Source organism: Cynocephalus volans, chromosome 4 (genome assembly GCF_027409185.1).
Source record: "Cynocephalus volans isolate mCynVol1 chromosome 4, mCynVol1.pri, whole genome shotgun sequence".
Lineage (NCBI taxonomy): Eukaryota > Metazoa > Chordata > Mammalia > Dermoptera > Cynocephalidae > Cynocephalus > Cynocephalus volans.
In genome coordinates this window covers 38,077,737-38,094,951 of record NC_084463.1, presented here as the reverse complement: position 1 = coordinate 38,094,951, position 17,215 = coordinate 38,077,737, and the positions used below count along the sequence as shown (strand labels likewise).

At 38.0% G+C, this 17,215-nt stretch overlaps 1 protein-coding gene across 1 annotated transcript; it reads left to right on the top strand.

Annotated features, from left to right (window-relative positions):
* Positions 1-654: 654 nt before the first annotated feature.
* Positions 655-1,590, top strand: LOC134376024 (olfactory receptor 2H1). Its single transcript, XM_063094722.1, has one exon. It carries the CDS (start codon positions 655-657, stop codon positions 1,588-1,590), a length of 936 nt encoding a protein of 311 aa, XP_062950792.1.
* The last annotated feature ends 15,625 nt before the right edge of the window (positions 1,591-17,215 follow it).

The window sequence follows — 17,215 nt, the reverse complement described above, 5'->3', positions numbered from 1 at the left end:
TTTTCTTAAGGAAAAAGAACCAAGTATCCATTCTGTGTTACCCTTATTCAAAAACTGGAATGTCCCCTATGCAAAAATACTTCTTCAGATAACTCAGAAACTAATACTATGTTCACTGTTTGGAATCTACACTGAGAGCAGAAGGGTCTATTTTCTGGGATAGTCTCCATTTCATGTGTTCCTATTAATATCACCAAACAATAGAAAATAATACCTTGCTACTTTGGTAGACAAAAAAATGCAATAAATGAAATATAAAGCTTTTTGTTCAGTATTTCACTCCAAATAATTTAGAGAGCTACTGCATACATCACTGAAAGAACAATCTCGGAGAAACATGCAAAAATGACCTAAGGTGATTGTATGAGGTTAACCACTGAAGATGTTGTGATTACAGATTTTAGAAGTGAATTACAATGGGCAGTACCTTACAAATACCCTTTGGCCTAAACAACCCAGCCATATGGAAGAGAGATTGTATCTTATTGGCCCAATGTAACTGAAAACCCCCACATGTTCCACACCAAGAACACTTGGAAAACTAATAATTATTCTTGCCTTCTCTATATAAATGGCAGGAGAACCTTTGTACAACATCTGTTTACACAATTTTACTTACCATTAGTTCCAAACTCCAGTGCAAAAGCAACAGGAATGAACAAGAGCTTCCCAGTAGGCTTCATCCTTCTTGGCTTTTCCAAGTGTCCCCAGATGGAAAAGGCTCTCTTTTGGATCGTGGTCATCTTCTACACTATGACCATCCTCAGTAACTTGACCATCATCCTGCTTTCTTGCACGGACTCTCGTCTCTACACACCCATGTACTTTTTCCTTAGCCATCTTTCCTTCATGGATCTCTGCTTCACTACAACCGCTGTGCCCCAGATGTTGTCAAACTTGTGGGGGCCAGACAAGAGCATCAGCTATGCAGGCTGTGTCACCCAACTCTATGTGTCTCTTTGTATCGGTGCTACAGAAGGCATCTTGCTGGTGGTGATGGCCTTTGACCGCTACATTGCTGTCTGCCAGCCACTGCGCTACACCATCACCATGCACCGTCCACTCTGTTGGAAGCTGATACTCACAGCCTGGGTGGCTGGCCTGATAGAATCTTTGACGGAAACTCTTACCACATTCCAGCTTCCCTTCTGCAGCCACCACCACCTGAATGACTTTTTGTGTGAGGTTCCTTCCCTCATACGCCTGGTCTGTGCAGACACTTCTGCCAATGAGTGGCAGATGACCATTTCTGCTGTCATCTTCACCATGGTGCCTGTGGGGTTGATTCTGACTTCTTATGGCTACATTGCTCAAGCTGTGGGGAAAATTAAATCAGAGGAGGGGAGGAAGAAAGCCATGGCCACCTGCTCCTCCCACCTTCTCGTGGTCTTCATGTTTTATGGGACAGTGGCAGTGGTGCATATAGACCCTAAGAACAACTTATCTTCAAAACATGGAAAGTCTTTCACCTTCTTCTACACTGTGGTTACACCTTTGTTGAACCCTCTCATTTATACAGTGAGGAACAAAGAGGTAAAGGATGCTCTGCAAAGACTGCTGAGAAAGGGTATCAGCATACAAAAAAAGTAAATAACTGACTGTTTGAACCAGAAAGGAAGTTGAAAATCATGACATCCATCCACTCCCTGTAAAAAAGCCTTTCAAAAATTTCTAAATAAAGGGTGGTTTTAGTATAGATGCAATTTATGACTTTTTTATTCATGTGATTTTATATGTTATTTATTTACAACAACAACAACAAAAAAGCAAAGTACAAATGTAATACCAGTTTTTGGAAAACATATTTTCAAAGTATGTTGCACTAGAGAAGAATTCTAGTCACGGAGTTAACTTTTGATGAGCATAATTTATTATTCCTTAAATAACATAACCTAAATGGGCTGAGCATTCAAGAATTAGCAAATATATACCTAATAAATTATCATTTGAGTTTTAAAATAAAGAACTGAAGAGAACTGTACTTCACAGATTCTTTTATACAAACCTGAAGGAAGGGGAAATTCCCTGGAGTTTCCTTAAGTGCTTACTACATCTTCACTCATTCTACTTAATTTGCTTATGAGTACGAAAACTTAGATACCAAAAAGAAATTCTACTTGTGTTTGTTGTGTGATAATTTTCTTTTGCTTGTGATTTTCAGGAGATGAGTCCACCACACTGAGGTGCCTCTGAGGGATTAGAATGCAGAAGAGATGTTGGTCCTCTTATTCCATGAGACAGACAGAATTCTAAATTTAAACTAAATTTAATTTAATCTCCTTGTGATTATAAATATGTTAAATATTTAGTCAAGTCTATTTGTCTATCTACATAAAATAAAAGACATTTTAAATTTAGTACAACATATGTATATAAAAACTAGGTGCCTCATGGGTTTTCTGTATTATTTCCTTTGTCATAAAATTGTTAAATCACAACTATGCTCAAATTTAAGTCAGTTTTTGCAAATGGGGCTCTGATATTAAAGGGTGCTCCCAGAAATTTAGTACAGTAAACTGAGTTGGAAGTTTCCAGTAAGATTTAGTTAACTGGTGAATAGTGGAATGCATATCACAGGAACAAAAGATAAAAGGACTCAGATTAACTTATTTCCAGAAGATGGAAAGAAAGAATTATGTGGGGTTTTTTGTGTATTAAGCTGAGGATCAAGTAGGAATTCCTTTGTCAAAGTAGATGCATGGAAAAGATATTTTTTGTAGGAGACTAAGAAAACTTCACAGAAGAAAGAGTTGCAAGAAACACTGCTTGTTGTACTATCAGCTGACCCACTGTAGAGGCAGAAATATGTTCATTTTTGTTTGGTTTTTTCTCTTCATCCCTTTACCGTTTTCACTCTCTTTGTGTTCTTACTACATACAGTTAATTCTGCTTTAATTAAGTTGTATTTATTTTATCTTTAAAGCATATTTTTCTCCAATAATTGGTCAATTCTTGCCAGTACTGTTTATTATGTTAATTGATACATTCAATTACATTCCCATAATTGTCCACATATGAGTTAATACTAATAAACTTAAGAAGCATATTACAGATCAGAGTTGCTTAACATATAGATTTTTTAAATTTACATTTAAAAAATTTATTTGTTTTTAGACACAGACCCAGTTTGCAGTGTGCACCAGGGGAACTTCTACTAATTGATATTGGTCTTTTATTACAGAAAGACTCAAAAGAGTGAAAATCAGGTCTGACTGGAAAAAAACAAAGTGGTCTTGCCATTATTAAGGCTGGGAAATGGGTACAGATAGAACATTCCACCCACAACAAAAAAAAAAAAGCTTTTTTTTTAAAGCAGCCATAAGCATTTATCAAGATAGACCGTATCCTGGGTCATAAAGCAAACACTAACAAATTTTTTTTTTTTTTTTTTTGTCTTTTTCATGACCAGCACTCAGCCAGTGAGTGCACTGGCCATTCCTATATAGGATCCGAACCCGTGGCGGGAGCGTTGCTGCGCTCCCAGCGCCGCACTCTCCTGAGTGCTCCACGGGCTCGGCCCAAACACTAACAAATTTAAAGAAATGAAACCATACAGAGTATGTTCTCTGGCAATGATGGAATCAAACTGGAATTTCAAAACATAGAAACGTAAACTTCTTTGGAAAAATCCCTAAATACGTTGAAATTAAGCAATATAGTTGTTAAATAATGAACTAGTCAAAGAGGAGGTCTTAAAAATGCTGAGAGAATAAATCTATAAATCTTGAATTCTAAGCCCAGCTATACTATCATTCAAAAGTAAAGGCTCTTACACAGGAAGAATAAATACAAGCGATCTATTGAATAACATGACAATGATGATTATAGTTAATAACAATGTATTGTATAATTGAAAATTGCTGAGAGAAAAATTTAAATTGTTACCACACAAAAATTTTTTTAGAAGTATGTGAAGCACTTGATATGTTAATTACCTTTATTCAGGCTTTTCAGAATGTGTACATATATCAAAAGATCATGTTGGACACCATAAATATATACAATTTTTATGTGTTAATAAAAACAATAAAAAATTATTAAAAATAACAAAAGTAAGAGAAAATTTTAAAAAAGAAATTTTCTTATTTTTTCAGAAATGAATGAAGTAACTATTATGTTTAAAGCCTAAATATACAAACTCCAAGATGTTGGGAGAGAAAACAACAGCCATAAAGTTTTGGAAACTGGAAAGAAAAAGAATAAGCTGTATTTGATTTATTAGATCTCAAAAAGCAGAAAACTAAGCTGGCATTGGGGGAAGTTCAGAAGCAATTCAAATCATGCCGGAAGAACCCCTATATTAGCTTGAAGTTGGAGTAATCAGGTATTTCTAAAGGCTACAGGTAGCTCTAAAACAGGAGGCTTGGATAAGAACATGTAGGAAAAAGAACCCTGTTATCCACCAGATTCTCCCACCTACTTCAGTTCCATGGACAACTGTTCCTCCCCTACCTGAAACAACACCATATCTTTATTTAATGGAGGTGTTGAACTCAAGGGCGTCTCGATCTGGAAAACAGGAATTGCATGGTTACATGAGTGGAAAGTCTGTGCCCTGAATTGTGAAGCAACCCAGCACCTTTCCCCAACTTGGGTTTTCAGAACGCTGGCAGGCCCCAGTCAAACTGCTTTCAGAGCAAACAGACCACACCCCAAAATACTTAGAAATATTGATATTTGGAGTTTGGGAAATGAATGAATAATTGAATCAGTTCAATGAAGTTCATCAGTTATTGAGATTTGTTCGTATCCAGAGAACTTGCAATTAACAGAGAGAAAGGGATCACAAGACTTTTGAGAAAAACTACTAAAATAAAAGGCAGAGATCATATAGATAATTAGGAAAAAAGAATAAATAGAGTATAAAAGAAACAAAGAGACTCTTCGTTAAAAGAGAACTATGATTCATCTTCTCAGAGAGATAACAATACAAGAACAGACATTACACTAGAACAGGATATTTTAAAAAGAACATTAGAGAAATTAAACTTAAGAAAGTGTTCTTGAACATTTAAATTATGACAACGGAGACCGTGAAGTAGAAGAAGAAAGATGAGAAAGAGGGTGGATAATATAATAAAATTAGAAGTTCAGTTTGTGACAGTCAGAATACAAATAATATAAATTCCAGAAGATAGAATAGAAAACAATGCAAGGGAGGGAAATATTAAAGTCATGTCTCTAGGAAACATTCTGGAATAGAAAGACTTGCATTTCAAGAGTGAAAATCCCCTCAATCACCCAACACAATCACCAAGAAGAGTCTCAATCAAATTAGGTATAGAAGGAAAGTGTCTCAATACAATAAAAGCCATATATGGCAATCCCATTACCAATATCATCCTGAATGGGGAAAACCTGAAAGCTTTTCCCTCAAGAATGGGAACAAGACAAGTCCTATTCTCACCATTCCTATTTAACATAGTAATGGAAGTACTACCTAAAGCAAACAGGCAAGAGAAAGAAATAAAGGGCATCCAGGTCAGAAAAGACAAAGTCAAACTGTCCCTGTTTGCAGATGACATGATCCTATATATAGAAAAACCTAAAGACTATCAAAAAACTTTTAGAGCTGACTGATAATTTCAGTAATGTTGCAGAATACACAACCGGTGTAAGAAAATCATTTTCATTTACATTCTCCAATAATGAAGTAACAGAAAGACAATTCAAGAAAGCCAGCCCATTTACAATAGTCACCAGAAAAATGAAATACCTAGGAATCAATTTAACCAAGGAGGTGAAAGAAAGATCTCTACAATGAGAACTACAAATCACTGCTGAAAGAAATTAAAGAGGACACAAAAAGATGAAAAGACATTCCATGCTTTTGGAATAGAATAATTAACATTGTGAAAATGTACATATTACCCAAAGCGATCTACAGATTCAACACAATCCCCATAAAAATACCAATGATATTTTTCACAGATATGGAAAAAAAACAATTCCAACATTGATATGGAACAACAAAAGACCACTAATACCCAAAGCAGTCCTAAGCCAAACATAAATAAATAAATAAATAAACCTGGAGGCATAATACTACCTGACTTCAAACTATACTACAAAGCTATAGTAATCAAAAACAACATGGTACTGGCATAAAAATAGATTCTCAGACCAATGGAACAGAATAGAGAGCCCAGAAATCAACCCACTAAACTTACAGCCAACTGATCTTTGACAAAGCTGCCAAGAACATACATTGGGAAAAAGAATACCTCTTCAATAAATGGTGCTTGGAAAACTGGACATCCACATGTATTAGAATGAAACCAAGCCATTAACTTATGCCATATACCAAAATCAGCTCATAATGGGATTAAAGACTTAAATATAGGAACTGAAAATAAACAAGTGGGATTATGACAAACTAAAATTCTTCACACCAAAAGAATTAACAGAGTGAAAAGACCACTCACAGAGTGGGAGAAAATATTTGGAATCTATGCATCCAACAAAAGAACCGAAATAACAGCAATAAATAAATAAATAAATAAAAAGGAAAAGTAAAAAAAGAAAAGAAAATTGAGTAAAAAATGGGCAATAAAGCTGAATTAGGCATTTCAAAGGATGATATATAATGGCCAACAGACACATGAAAAAATGCTCAGTATCACTCAGCATCAGGGAAATGCAAATCAAAACCACACTGAGATATCATCTCACCCCAGCTAGACTGCCTATTATCACAAAGACAGAGAATAACAAATGCTGGCAAGGATGTGGAGAAAAAGCAACCCTCCTACACTGTTCGTGGGACTGTAAATTGGTGCAGCTGTTATGGAAAATAGTATGAAGATTCTTCAAACAACTACTCATAGAACTGCCATAAGATCCAGAAATTCTAGCACTGGGTATACACCTAAATGAATGGAAATCATCAGGTTGAAGGGATGCCTGCACTCCTATGTTTATTGCAGCTCTATTTGCAAAAGCCAAGAGCTGGAACAAACCTTAATGCCCATTGTTGGATGACTGGATAAAAAACATGTTTACACAATGGAATACTGCTCTGCCATAAAAATGAATGATATTCTGTCTTTCACAGGAACATGGATGAACATGGAAAAAATTATAAGTGAAGTAAGCTAGGCACAGAAAGAGAAATACCATGTCTTCACTCATAAGTGGGAGATAAAAATAAAATAAACTTATAAATAATAAAAGAAAGATACAACAATCACAATAATACATTGAACTTCCAAGAGGAGAGAATAAAATTGAGGTTACCAGAGGTGGAAAAGGGGGAGAGGGAGTGGGTAAAGGGAGGAATTGGTAAAGGACCATGAAAAACAATTACATTGTATAATGTTGAATATACTAATTATCTTTATTTGAGCATTGCATGTTGCACACAGGTATTGGTATTAAGCTCTGTACCCCATAGATATGTACAATCAACTATGTAAAAATGAAAAAAATGAGAAATAATAACATTTTATATACATTCTTCTAACGAAGAGAATAAAAGGAAACACCCCCTCCCAAAATAAAATAAAATAAAATACTATTTAAGACAGGGCTTCAAGCCATTGCCTGGACACAGAGAAATATATGTGAACTGAGGCCTCTCCTGCATGATAGGCACAACACGTGTTAAAAACGGAAATGTTTCTTTTTCTCTTGTTAATTTGCTTTTGCTACAGAGATGTTCTATCTAAGAACTTATAAGGGAAATAAAAGAATTTGCTTTTTTTCTTTTCTCCCCTTCAATATCCTTCTTTTCTTTTATTATGAATATTCATGAGATACAAAGCTAATTTTCACCCCTTGTGCCCACGATGTGAGGGCCAGATTCATACTGGTGGCATACCCATTACCAGAAATTGCATTTGTACCCTGTGTCCTCTACTCAATTATCCCCAACTTCCCTCCCCCTCCCCTTTTCCCCTCACTCCACTTTGTAGCCAAGCATTTGTTATTCACCATCTTTTTGACCATAGCCCGTCTAACTGGGCTGAGGTGGTATCTCAATGCAATTTTAATTTGCATTTCCCCGATGACTAGTGATGTTGAGCATTTTTTTTCATGTATTTGCTGGCCATTTGTATGTCTTTCTTTGAAAAATGTCTATTCAGCTCCTTTGCCCATTTTTTGATTGTGTTATTTGTTTTTTTACTGTATAATTGCTTGAGTTCTATGTATATTCTGTTTTTTTTTTTTAAATTTTATTTTGTCGATATACATTGTAGCTGATTATTGCTCCCCATCACCAAAACCTCCCTCCCTTCTCCCTCCCCCCTCCCCCCCAACAATGTCCTTTCTGTTTGCTTGTTGTATCAACTTCAAATAATTGTGGTTGTTATATCTTCTTCCCCCCCCCCCCCGGTTTGTGTGTGTGTGTGTGTGTGTGTGTGTGTGAATTTATATATTAATTTTTAGCTCCCTCCAATAAGTGAGAACATGTGGTATTTCTCTTTCTGTGCCTGACTTGTTTCACTTAATATAATTCTCTCAAGGTCCATCCATGTTGTTGCAAATGGCAGTATTTCATTCGTTTTTATAGCTGAGTAGTATTCCATTGTGTAGATGTACCACATTTTCCGTATCCACTCATCTGATGATGGGCATTTGGGCTGGTTCCAACTCTTGGCTATTGTAAAGAGTGCTGTGATGAACATTGGGGAACAGGTATACCTTCGACTTGATGATTTCCATTCCTCTGGGTATATTCCCAACAGTGGGATGGCTGGGTTGTATGGTAGATCTATTTGCAATTGTTTAAGGAACCTCCATACCATTTTCCATAGAGGCTGCACCATTTTGCAGTCCAACCAACAATGTATGAGAGTTCCTTTTTCTCCGCAGCCTCGCCAGCATTTATCGTTCATAGTCTTGGATTTTAGCCATCCTAACTGGGGTTAGATGGCATCTCAATGTGGTTTTGATTTGCATTTCCTGGATGCTGAGTGATGTTGAGCATTTTTTCATATGTCTGTTGGCCATTTGGATATCTTCCTTAGAGAAATGCCTACTTAGCTCTTTTGCCCATTTTTTAATTGGGTTGCTTGTTTTCTTCTTGTAAAGTTGTTTGAGTTCCTTATATATTCTGGATATTAATCCTTTGTCAGATGTATATTTTGCAAATATTTTCTCCCACTCCGTTGGTTGTCTTTTAACTCTTTTAATTGTTTCTTTTGCTGTGCAGAAGCTTTTTAGTTTGATATAATCCCATTTGTTTATTTTTCCTTTGGTTGCCCGTGCTTTTGGGGTCGTATTCATGAAGTCTGTGCCCAGTCCTATTTCCTGAAGTGTTTCTCCTATGTTTTCTTTAAGAAGTTTTATTGTCTCAGGGTGTATATTTTAATCCTTAATCCATTTTGAGTTGATTTTAGTATATGGTGAGAGGTATGGATCTAGTTTCATTCTCCTGCATATCGATATCCAGTTATCCCAGCACCACTTGCTGAAGAGGCAGTCCCTTCCCCAGTGAATAGGCTTGGTGCCTTTGTCAAAGATCAGATGGCAGTAAGTGCGTGGGTTGATTTCTGGATTCTATATTCTATTCCATTGGTCAGTGTGTCTGTTTTTATGCCAGTACCATACTGTTTTGGTTATTATAGCTTTGTAGTATAGCTTAAAATCAGGTAGTGTTATGCCTCCAGCTTTATTTTTTTTGCTGAGCATTGCTTTGGCTATTCGTGGTCTTTTATTGTTCCATATAAATGTCTGAATAGATTTTTCCATTTCTGAGAAAAATGTCTTTGGAATTTTGATGGGGATTGCATTGAATTTGTATATCACTTTGGGTAGTATGGACATTTTCACTATGTTGATTCTTCCAATCGAAGAGCATGGAATATCTTTCCATCTTCTTGTATCCTCTCTAATTTCTCTCAGCAGTGGTTTGTAGTTCTCATTATAGAGATTTTTCACCTCCTTGGTTAACTCAATTCCTAAATATTTTATTTTTTTGGTGGCTATTGTAAATGGGCAGGCTTTCTTGATTTCTCGTTCTGCATGTTCACTATTGGAGAAAAGAAATGCTACTGATTTTTGTGTGTTGATTTTGTATCCTGCTACTGTGCTGAAATCATTTATCAATTCCAAGAGTGTTTTTGTAGAGGTTTTAGGCTGTTCGATATATAGGATCATGTCATCTGCAAACAGGGACAGTTTGACTTCATCTTTTCCAATCTGGGTGCCCTTTATTTCCTTCTCTTCTCTGATTGCTCTGGCTAGTACTTCCAACACTATGTTGAATAGGAGTGGTGAGAGTGGGCATCCTTGTCTAGTGCCTGTTCTTAAAGGAAAAGCTTTCAGCTTTTCCCCATTCAGGATGATATTGGCAGTGGGTTTGTCATATATGGCTTTAATTATGTTGAGATACTTTCCCTCTATACCTAACTTATAGAGGGTATTTGTCATGAATGAGTGCTGAACTTTATCAAATGCTTTTTCAGCATCTATAGAGATGATCATATGGTCCTTGTGTTTGAGTTTATTAATATGGTGTATCACATTTATTGATTTGCGTATGTTGAACCAACCTTGCATCCCTGGGATGAATCCCACTTGATCGTGATGAATAATTTTTCGTATGTGTTGCTGTATTCTGTTTGCTAGTATTTTAGTGAGGATTTTTGCATCTATATTCATCAAGGATATCGGCCTGTAGTTTTCTTTTTTGGTTATATCTTTACCTGGTTTTGGTATCAGGATGATGTTTGCTTCATAGAATGAGTTTGGGAGATTTGCGTCCGTTTCAATCTTTTGGAATAGTTTGTAAAGAATCGGTGTCAATTCCTCTTTGAATGTTTGGTAAAATTCTGCTGTGAATCCATCTGGTCCTGGGCTTTTCTTTGTTGGGAGCCTTCTGATAACAGCTTCAATCTCCTTTATTGTTATTGGTCTGTTCAAATTTTCTACGTCTTCACGGTTCAGTTTTGGGAGCTTGTGTGTGTCCAGAAATTTATCCATTTCCTCCAGATTTTCAAATTTGTTGGCATATAGTTGTTTATAGTAGTCTCGAATGATTCCTTGTATTTCAGATGAATCAGTTGTAATATCGCCTTTTTCATTTCTAATTTTTGTTATTTGAGTCTTCTCTCTTCTTTTTTTTGTTAGCCATGCTAATGGTTTGTCAATTTTATTTATCTTTTCAAAAAACCAACTTTTTGATTCGTTGATCTTTTGAATTGTTTTTTGGTTTTCAATTTCATTCAGTTCTGCTCTGATCTTAATGATTTCTTTCCGTCTGCTAACTTTAGGATTGGATTGTTCTTGTTTTTCTAGTTCTTTAAGGTGAAGTGTTAGGTTGTTCACTTGCCATCTTTCCATTCTTCTGAAGTGAGCGTTTAATGCAATAAATTTTCCCCTCAATACTGCTTTTGCAGTATCCCACAGGTTTTGGTATGATGTATCATTGTTTTCATTAGTTTCAATAAACTTTTTGATTTCCTGCTTGATTTCTTCTTGGACCCATATGTCATTAAGTAGAATGCTGTTTAATTTCCATGTGTTTGTATAGTTTCCAGAGTTTTGTTTGTTATTAATTTCTAGTTTTAATCCATTGTGGTCTGAGAAGATACATGGGATAATTCCAATTTTTTTGAATTTATTGAGACTTGATTTGTGACCTAATATGTGATCTATCCTGGAGAATGATCCATGTGCTGATGAGAAGAATGAATATTCTGAGGTTGTTGGGTGGAATGTTCTGTAGATATCTGCCAATTCCAATTGGTCTAGAGTCTTGTTTAGATCTTGTGTTTCTCTACTGATTCTTTGCCTAGATGATCTGTCTAATATTGACAGTGGAGTGTTCAGGTCCCCTGCTATTATGGTATTAGTGTCTATTTCCTTCTTTAGGTCTAATAGAGTTTGTTTTATAAATCTGGCTGCTCCAACATTGGGTGCGTACATATTTATGATTGTTATGTCTTCTTGATGGATCAGTCCTTTTATCATTAAGTAGTGTCCCTCATTGTCTCTTTTTATGGTTTTTAGTTTAAAGTCTATTTTGTCAGATATAAGAATAGCCACTCCAGCTTGTTTTTCTTTTCTGTTTGCATGGTAAATCTTTTTCCATCCTTTCACTCTTAGTCTGTGTGAATCTTTATGGGTGAGGTGGGTCTCTTGTAGGCAGCATATAGTTGGGTCCTGCTTTTTGATCCAGTCAGCCAGTCTGTGTCTTTTAATTGGGGAATTTAAGCCTTTAACATTAAGAGTTGTTATTGAAAGGTGTTGATTTATTCCTAGCATTTTATTGGTTGTTTGGTTGTCTTAGGTGTCTTTTGTTCCTTGCTTTCTGATTTACTGTTTGGTTTCTTTGTTTGTTGGTTCCTTAGGTTGTAGATAGTGTTTTTGTTAGCTTGTTTTCTCTTCATGAATGCCATTTTTATTGTACTAGCGGGTTTAGATTTTTCTTAGGTTTTTATGGCAGTGGTAGTTATTTTTCAGGAACCAAACCCAGTACTCCCTTGAGGATTTCTTGTAAGGGTGGTCGTGTGGTAGTGAACTCCCGCAGTTTTTGTTTGTCTGAGAAATATACTATTTGCCCCTCATTTCGGAAGGATAGCCTTGCAGGGTAGAGTATTCTTGGCTGGCAATCTTTGTCTTTTAGTATTTTGAAAATATCATCCCATTCCTTTCTAGCTTTTAGGGTTTGTGATGAAAAGTCTGATGTTAACCTGATTGGGGCTCCCTTATAGGTGATTTGACGCTTCTCTCTTGCAGCTTTTAAGATTCTCTCTTTGTCTCTGAGTTTTGCCAATTTGACTATGACATGTCTTGGAGAAGGTCTTTTTGGGTTGAATACATTTGGAGATCGTTGAGCTTCCTGGATCTGAAGATCTGTGATTTTTCCTATACCTGGGAAGTTTTCTGCCACTATTTTGTTGAATATGTTTTCAATGGAATCTCCATTTTCCTCCCCTTCTGGAATACCCATGACTCGGATATTTGAGCGCTTGAGGTTGTCTGATATCTCTCTCAGATTTTCTTCAATGTCCTTGATTCTTTTTTCTTTCTTTTTGTCTGCTTGTGTTATTTCAAACAGCCCATCTTCAAGTTCAGAGGTTCTCTCTTCAACTTCGACAAGCCTGCTGGTTAAACTCTCCGTTGTGTTTTTTATTTCGCTGAATAACTTCTTCAGCTCAGCAAATTCTGCTACATTTTTTTTCAGGACATTGATTTCCTTGTACATTTCCTCTTTCAGATCCTGTATACTTTTCCTCATTTCATCATGATGTCTAGCTGAGTTTTCTTGTATCTCATTCAGTTTCCTTAGAATTATCACTCGAAATTCCTTGTCAGTTATTTCAAGGGCTTCTTGTTCTATAGGATCTAGAGTTTGAGATTTATTAACTTTTGGTGGTGTACTTTCTTGATTTTTTGTATTTCTGGTGTCTTTTTTTTGGTGTTTATTCATTGTGGCAGGGGGTTTCACAGTCCACCGGTTTGAGACTAATGACTAACTAGGATGTTGCTGTGGTTGCCAATTTGGTATGGCTCCTGCCGTGACTGCTCAGTTGGCCTCTAGTGTCTTGTGTGTGTGGTTGCCTCGGGTCTTGGGCTTCTCCGGGGATCCACCTTTCTGGTCAGCTTGGACTCTGCTGGGCTGGTGGATCACGTACCACAGGGTGTGTGATCTCTGTTGAGCTTTCACTTCCTGTGCAGGACTTCTCCCTGTTCCGTGTGCTCTGGCCCAGGCTGTTAGATCGTGCAGTGGCGACCCCACCGGGTGTGTGGTTTCTGTCGAGTCTCCGCCTCCCTGGCCGCACGTCTCCCCCCTCTGTGCACACTGTGCTGGGCTGGGGTGTGTCTTCTGCACCCCTCGTCTATCAGCTGGGCCTTCAAGACCCTGCTCGGCACCGCCTCGCCCAGGAAGTCTACCAGGTTTCTGCTAGGCACAGACGACCGGTCTCTCTGGGTGCCTTTGTAGCACTGTGTAGATCTTTCTCGGGTCTTGTTCACCTTTGTATCCCCCCGGTATAAACCGAGTCTAGTGCCCGCCTGCAGCCTGCTCTCCGGCAGGTTCAAGCGGACCTGGGAACTCTCCTACCACACTATTCCCAACCAGAAATTCGTTAGGCTTTTTTCCAAACTGGTGGCCACAGAGATGGTATCTGCCTCCCAGTAACAGAAGTTTACCGGGGCCGGAGTCCAGGGTGTGGTGGAGTGACAGTCGGCCCGCCCATACTTCCTAGCCCTCCCAACACTGGTCGGGACGCCCCACACCCCCAGCCCCGCCAGAGAACCGCGGAGGGAGTGGGAGAGGAGGCCGGCCCGCAGGGTCCGGAAAGCCCCGCGCCAGGCCAAGCAAATGGGCTCAGTGATGGCCGAGCAGGGCGGAGCTGCCCGCACCTGGGAAAATGGAGGCAGCACCGGGGCAGTGAGTGGCCTGGTGGTGCAGGCGGGAGCCGCGTGGGCATCCACCCCCCGAACAGAGCTGTGCCAGGGATCACTCACAGTGCTGTGCCAGGTCGGGCGCTCGCTCTGTCTCTGGTTTGTTGCCTTCCGTGTTCTCGGCGCTGCCGCCTCGGGCTGTTCAGTCGCGGCGCCGCTCGGGCGCTCCCAGGAATCTTCTTTAATGCCGGCCTGAAACCTCGAATCCTGAATAGGGCAGCTGGCCGCCTTCAGTGCGGCCCCAGCCTCCGGGATCCTGGCTGCATCCACAGCAGCCCTGGCGCCGTGTTCCCTGTTTCAAGACTCGCTTTTGCAGCTAAGAATCAGTTCTTTTCCTGCTCCACACTTCAAAGCTGTTGCCTGTAAATGAGGCAGCCTCTCCTGCCGGGGGCAATGTGGCGTTGAGCCCCCACGACCGGCCAGCAGCCGCAGTCCTCCCTTAAGAGATGGCCAGAGGAAGGTCCACAAGTTTCCCGGCTGCCTGAGGCCCAGTGGCCACCTTTTCCACCTCAGCTACTCCGCGCCAGCCTCCGCAGCCGCCGCCATCTTGAAACTCCCTCTATATTCTGGATATTAATTCAATATCCTTCTATCTTCTTCCTTCACCATTTGTAAAACAATCGTTCCTCTTTTTAATCATAGACATTTGCTTGAACTCTTGCCTTCATGTCTATATTCCAGCCAGCTGGAATTATAAAATGGTAAACATAAATGTCAGAAAGCCATTTTTCAGTGTACTCAAATATATATATATATATAAATATATAAACATATATATATATATAAAGGGTACTTCAAAAAGTTCATGGAAATGTAGAATTGAAAGATAATACAAATCTTTTCATGAACTTCTTGAAGTTTCCTTGTGTATGTGTATGTATGCATAAATGCTATCTGTAAATACTAGGCAATTTTTGAGGAAGAGGGAGAGGGTAACTAATAGGGAATAGGTAGTATTATTTCTCCATTCTGCTACTGCTTGTCTTACACCTCCCTCGCATGCATTGAACTTGTTTTCACCCAATAGAGCCAGGCAAAACTACCTTTTATTGATGCACACACTCATGCACACACTCACACACGTGCACACTTCAATTATGCAAGAGTATTAGTAAGCTATCAAAAATACATTGCAATAAATATTCATTCCTTTCATACAAAATTTTAACTGAAATATAAAATACATACTGGAATTTCCACAAATGTTTGTCACACATCAATTAACACATAGTAGACACACATTTATTCACCACATGGGTCAACAAAGAGAATGTTACCAACACTCAGAAATTCCTGCCATGTCCTCATTCTGTCACAAAAAGTAACCATAACCCTCAATTCCAACACAGCATTCTATCCATGGCATTCTTCAGTATACGTTTTTGATACCTATCTGCCCGTCTGAGTATCTGCTCATAGGGTCTGAGCCCCACAGCCTGCATGTACCTCAAAGTCTTCTTGTACCCTTCATTGCCCTCTGCCGCTGCTCTTGTGAGGGGCAGACCAGCTTTTTGGACCTTGTTTGCCAAGTCTGGTTCTCAGATAGGTCAAGTCAAGCTTTGTTCATGGCCCACTCCATTAATGGCAGAAACTTTGGAGATCAGCTAGTTTCAATGGAGAGGCAGATAACAAAATGTTTTCTTTTATTTAAATTTTTAAAATACTTCCACTTTACAGATTTTGTCTTGAGAAATCTGACATATTTGGAACACACATATTTTCAACCAGGTAACAAACTGGTTTTACTTAGATTGTTCACTGGCCTCATCTTTACGGTTCAGAAGTGTCTTTCTACCTTATTAATTTTCTTTTCATCTGTTGTTGAATTGCTTGTGTAGGTGTTTGTGTGTGTGTGTGTGGGTGTGTGTATGTACTAATATAGGTTCTTCTCACTGCAAAAATCAGAGTCCTCCTCCTAAAATTCCAGCTAAACACTAAAGAGTTAAGGTTGCAGTTTTATTTATATAATTTTAATAAACAGTCAAAACAAAACTGTTGCACTTAGGAATACATATTTATCTGGTAATGTAAATAAAAAATCCAGGAATGATTACTATGAAATTAGTTTGGCAAAATAACAAATCACAAAGAAACGACAAATATTTAGACCATGGATATGCTATGTTATTTACCTTGTTCACTGCACATTTTATACATATATCCAAATATCACATTGTACCTCATATATATGTGTAACTACTATATGTCAATTAAAAATAAAAAATAAATTCAAAAAAGTTCTTCAATTGTTTCAAGGTTTGACTTAGGAAATCTAGAGACTGCAGGGGGCTAAGTAAAAATAGCAATTAATTACGGTGGGGATTCTGAATGAGATCCGGGAAAAAAGAATCGTCATGAGTAGAAAAAACCAGTGACATGTGAATTGCCTTGTTATGCTCATTATTTTATGACTATATAAAATGTCAAAATTAGCAGAAGCTGGGTGAAAGGAGGGCTACCTGGAAACTCACTGTACTATTTTTGCAACTTTTCAGTGTGTCATGTTGAGAAGTAGCTCAAAATAGGAGTTAAAAATATGTAAAATAATGTTTGTCTTGCCCTGGTGTTTGTGGGCTCTGGAGTACTGGTCATGTTGCATTTCTTGATGCAGGGAGTAGGGGTCACTTCATAAATGGTTTCATAAATGTTTTCTTTGCTGCGATCATTAATCAGTAAGTACTGTTTTGGTACTTCTATGTGTTATGTTATACTTTCTAATATGAATAGAGATTAGCAACCAATTATCACGTGATTGTCTTTCTCAGTAGCTCTGCTCTTGCCTCTGTCATTAGGTGATAAGTCAATTAGCTCCCTAAAAAACAGAAAATAGCTGCAAATAAATGTCCCCAAGCAAAAAATT

Bases quoted from the DNA above. Each gene is read 5' to 3' on its own strand.
- LOC134376024 (XM_063094722.1), top strand. From the start codon at position 655: ATGAACAAGAGCTTCCCAGTAGGCTTCATCCTTCTTGGCTTTTCCAAG.